Source organism: Cebus imitator, unplaced genomic scaffold, assembly GCF_001604975.1.
Source record: "Cebus imitator isolate Cc_AM_T3 unplaced genomic scaffold, Cebus_imitator-1.0 Scaffold59, whole genome shotgun sequence".
Taxonomy (NCBI): domain Eukaryota; kingdom Metazoa; phylum Chordata; class Mammalia; order Primates; family Cebidae; genus Cebus; species Cebus imitator.
The window spans coordinates 439,752-442,736 of NW_016107374.1; the positions used below are offsets into that span (position 1 = coordinate 439,752).

General features: G+C 60.4%; 1 protein-coding gene across 5 annotated transcripts in view; it reads left to right on the forward strand.

The window, feature by feature from the left end:
* The window catches only part of CELSR1 (cadherin EGF LAG seven-pass G-type receptor 1), a 179,705-nt gene that overhangs the window by 164,071 nt on the left and 12,649 nt on the right, over positions 1-2,985 (forward strand). For all 5 annotated transcript variants that reach the window (XM_017529446.2, XM_017529445.2, XM_017529444.2 and 2 more), the window contains one exon: positions 2,033-2,207. In XM_017529446.2, coding sequence (XP_017384935.1) covers positions 2,033-2,207 — 175 coding nt within the window. The remainder of the gene's footprint in view (positions 1-2,032; positions 2,208-2,985) is intronic.

Sequence of the window (2,985 nt, forward strand, 5' to 3'; positions counted from 1 at the left end):
AAAAAAAAAAAAAAAAAAATAGAAACAGGAGCCAGGCAGCAGGTGGACGGTGGGCAGAGGGGTAGAGCAGTCTGATGAGTGCACAGCCTGGGAGCCGAGTGGGGACCCAGAACCAAAGCCAGGGCACTGGGCATGGGCAGAAAGGAGGCACGGGGCCAGCCGGGAAGGAGGGGTTGGGGACCTTTGACGATTCCAGAAGGGAGAGTGAGTAGATGAAGACATCACCTGTTGAGAGGCAAGGTCTGGGTGAGATGGGACACCTGTGGGGCCGAGGAAGTCGTGCAGCGTGAGCCGGGGAGGCCACCTCCAACTCGGGGGTGGAGAGGGTGTCCGTAGCAGTGGACAGGCCCTGGGGACGGAAGTGGAATAGAAAGACCAAGCTGGAACCTTGCGGCGAGCTGCTCAGGGCCACGCGCCGACCTGGGCTGCTCCTCCTGTTTTGCGGCAAGCAGTGGGACCTCTCCAGCCCCCCTCAGCTCAAGAGAGAAGGTGGGCACCCCCTGACACCCGCAGTTCACCCTTGAGAAGGAGCCACGGCTTCCCAGCAGTGGGAGGTGGAGCACCGGGCCTGACCCGCCACGGATGAGCCCCGACGTGTGTTCAGACCAGCCAGGGTCAGCCCTCCCCACTGCTCCCAGGTGCTCCCTGAGGCCGAGGCCCTGGGCTGGCGGGGGCTCCGTGTGTGGGGTCTACATGGCAGTCACTGCTGCTGCTACCGTGGAGGGGTTTCTTCACACCCACAGCGAGGCGCGTCCCCGTAATGGGCATGTTCTCGTCAGCGCACTGGACGGGGAGGCGCTTTTGAGTGGTGTGAATGGGGGACAGCGAGGCGAAGGCCACTCCCTGCAGCTCAACCCCACGAGCAGAGCCGAGGCGGCCCTGGGTCCCAGCATGACTCCTCCCCGGGAGCAAGTGCTGTCCCGGCAGCCACGCACGGCTGAGCAGAAGGAAAGGGCGCCCAGGCGGCATTCTAGGGACCTGGCAGCGTGCCTGGGCTTTACGGGGTTTTTGTAACCCACAATCCTGTCTCTGGGCGAGGTTTTCCATCTCTCAGAGCACTGAAAGGCTGAAATGATTTATTATGCATGGCTTTTGTCTTTGTTCTGTTTCTGGAAAAGGTGGTGTGTCGGTGACGGAAGGGGCACAGTCCTCGCACTTTCTGTTTTCGAAAGGTGGTTTTGTGGGCTTACTTTTCACGGATTTTTTCCCCCCATGTGCTGCTTCATCTGATACTCGATACTTTTCATGTTATTTAAAACAGCTAACCAGCCTTCTCGCCACCTGCCTTTTCCCAAGCCGGCTGATTTCCACGCAGGAAACCGGGGTGTTTGGCGTGGGGTTCACCAGCCACACGCTCGCGCCTCATTTCCTGACCAAGTCCGTGGTCCGAGGCAAAGGGCCTCCTGCGTTCTCTGCGTTGGTTCCTGCTCTGTTCCACGTCTGACAGATGCGGTGCTGACTTGGGGCCCTGCCCACCTCAGGGGCGTTGTTTTTGGAGGGTGACTGGCCCCTCGAGACTGATGTGGGAGCAGGGCCACCCGCACTGTGTCAACCTCCCTTGGGGTTGACCCAGTGCCTGAGCACAGTGGCCTCCAGCCTGGGGCTGAGGCGGGGGCCCTTCTCCTCCTCCTAATCTTTTGTGTCTTTTAAAGGGTAGTTCCCTGGGATCCCTGGTGGGGTGGACTGATGGATGGCTGCTGAAGATTAGACACTGTGTCCAGAGCAGGCCAGCTGTGGGTGGGGTCAGGGCGGGACCCTCCAAATGCTCCCATCTCCTCCCCCCGATCTCACCCTTGGCTGATTCAGCCTCCCGGGACCCAGAGGAGAGCCTGCTACCCTCTCCCAGCTGGCAGCAGCCTTGGGGGCACTGGCCAGGCAGCCCCTCCCAGAGTCCTGGGTGTGAAGCTGCCCCAGGCCACGTGTCAGGTGCAGTTCCCGAGCACAGGCTTGTGTTCATGGCCTGGAGGCTGGTCTGCCCCTGTCATTCTCATGCCGGTCAGCGAGCGCCCCTGATCTGCCGTTCCCTGCGCAGTTCCTGTGCACCGTGGTCGCCATCCTCCTCCACTTCATCTACATGAGCACCTTCGCCTGGACCCTGGTGGAGAGCCTGCACGTGTACCGCGTGCTGACCGAGGTGCGCAACATCGACGCGGGGCCCATGCGGTTCTACTATGTCGTGGGCTGGGGCCTCCCAGCCATCGTCACAGGTGAGGACTCACAGAGCAGCCCTGCTTAAAATACAGATTTCCAACAGACCCCTGCTCAGCAGGGGATCCACGTTGTTGCCATGGAGACCCGCCCTTTCTCTTCTCTTCCCTGCCCAGCCCCCAGCAGAGGAGGCCCTGGCCCTGCACGCTGGTCTGCATGCACGGGTGCAATGGCAGATACCTGGGGAGATGTCTTCTGTAAGATGTGAGCCCCTTGAGAGCTGGGTCCAGGTCTCTTCAGGGGTATTTCTGCAGCACCTAACAGACGAAAGTCCCACATCTACACACAGGAGGGATGGAGGGAAGAGCGAGTGAGTGTGTTGGTGGGTGTATGGATGGATGTGGGGGTGAGTGACTAGATGGGTGGGTGGGTGGGTGGATAGATGGGTAGGGATGAGTGAGTGGATGGCTGGGGGGGGTGAGTGATGGATGGATGGATGGGGGTGAGTGAGTGGATGGATGGATGGATAGAGCGAGTGAGTGGATGGATGGATGGATGGGTGGGGAGTGTGTGGACGTGAGTGGATGGATGGATGGGTGAGTGGAGGGGTGAGTGTATGGATGAGTGGGAAGTGAGTGTGTGGATGTGAGTGGATAGATGGATGGATGGGTGGGTGGAGGGTGAGTGGATGGATGGATGGGTGGGTGGAGGGGTGAGTGGATGGTGGGGTGGGTGAGGGGATGGGGGGGTGGGTGGTGGGGTGGGTGAATGGATGGGTGGTGGGGATGGGGATTGGATGGATTGATGGATGGGTGGATGGATGGAAGAGCAGGTGGG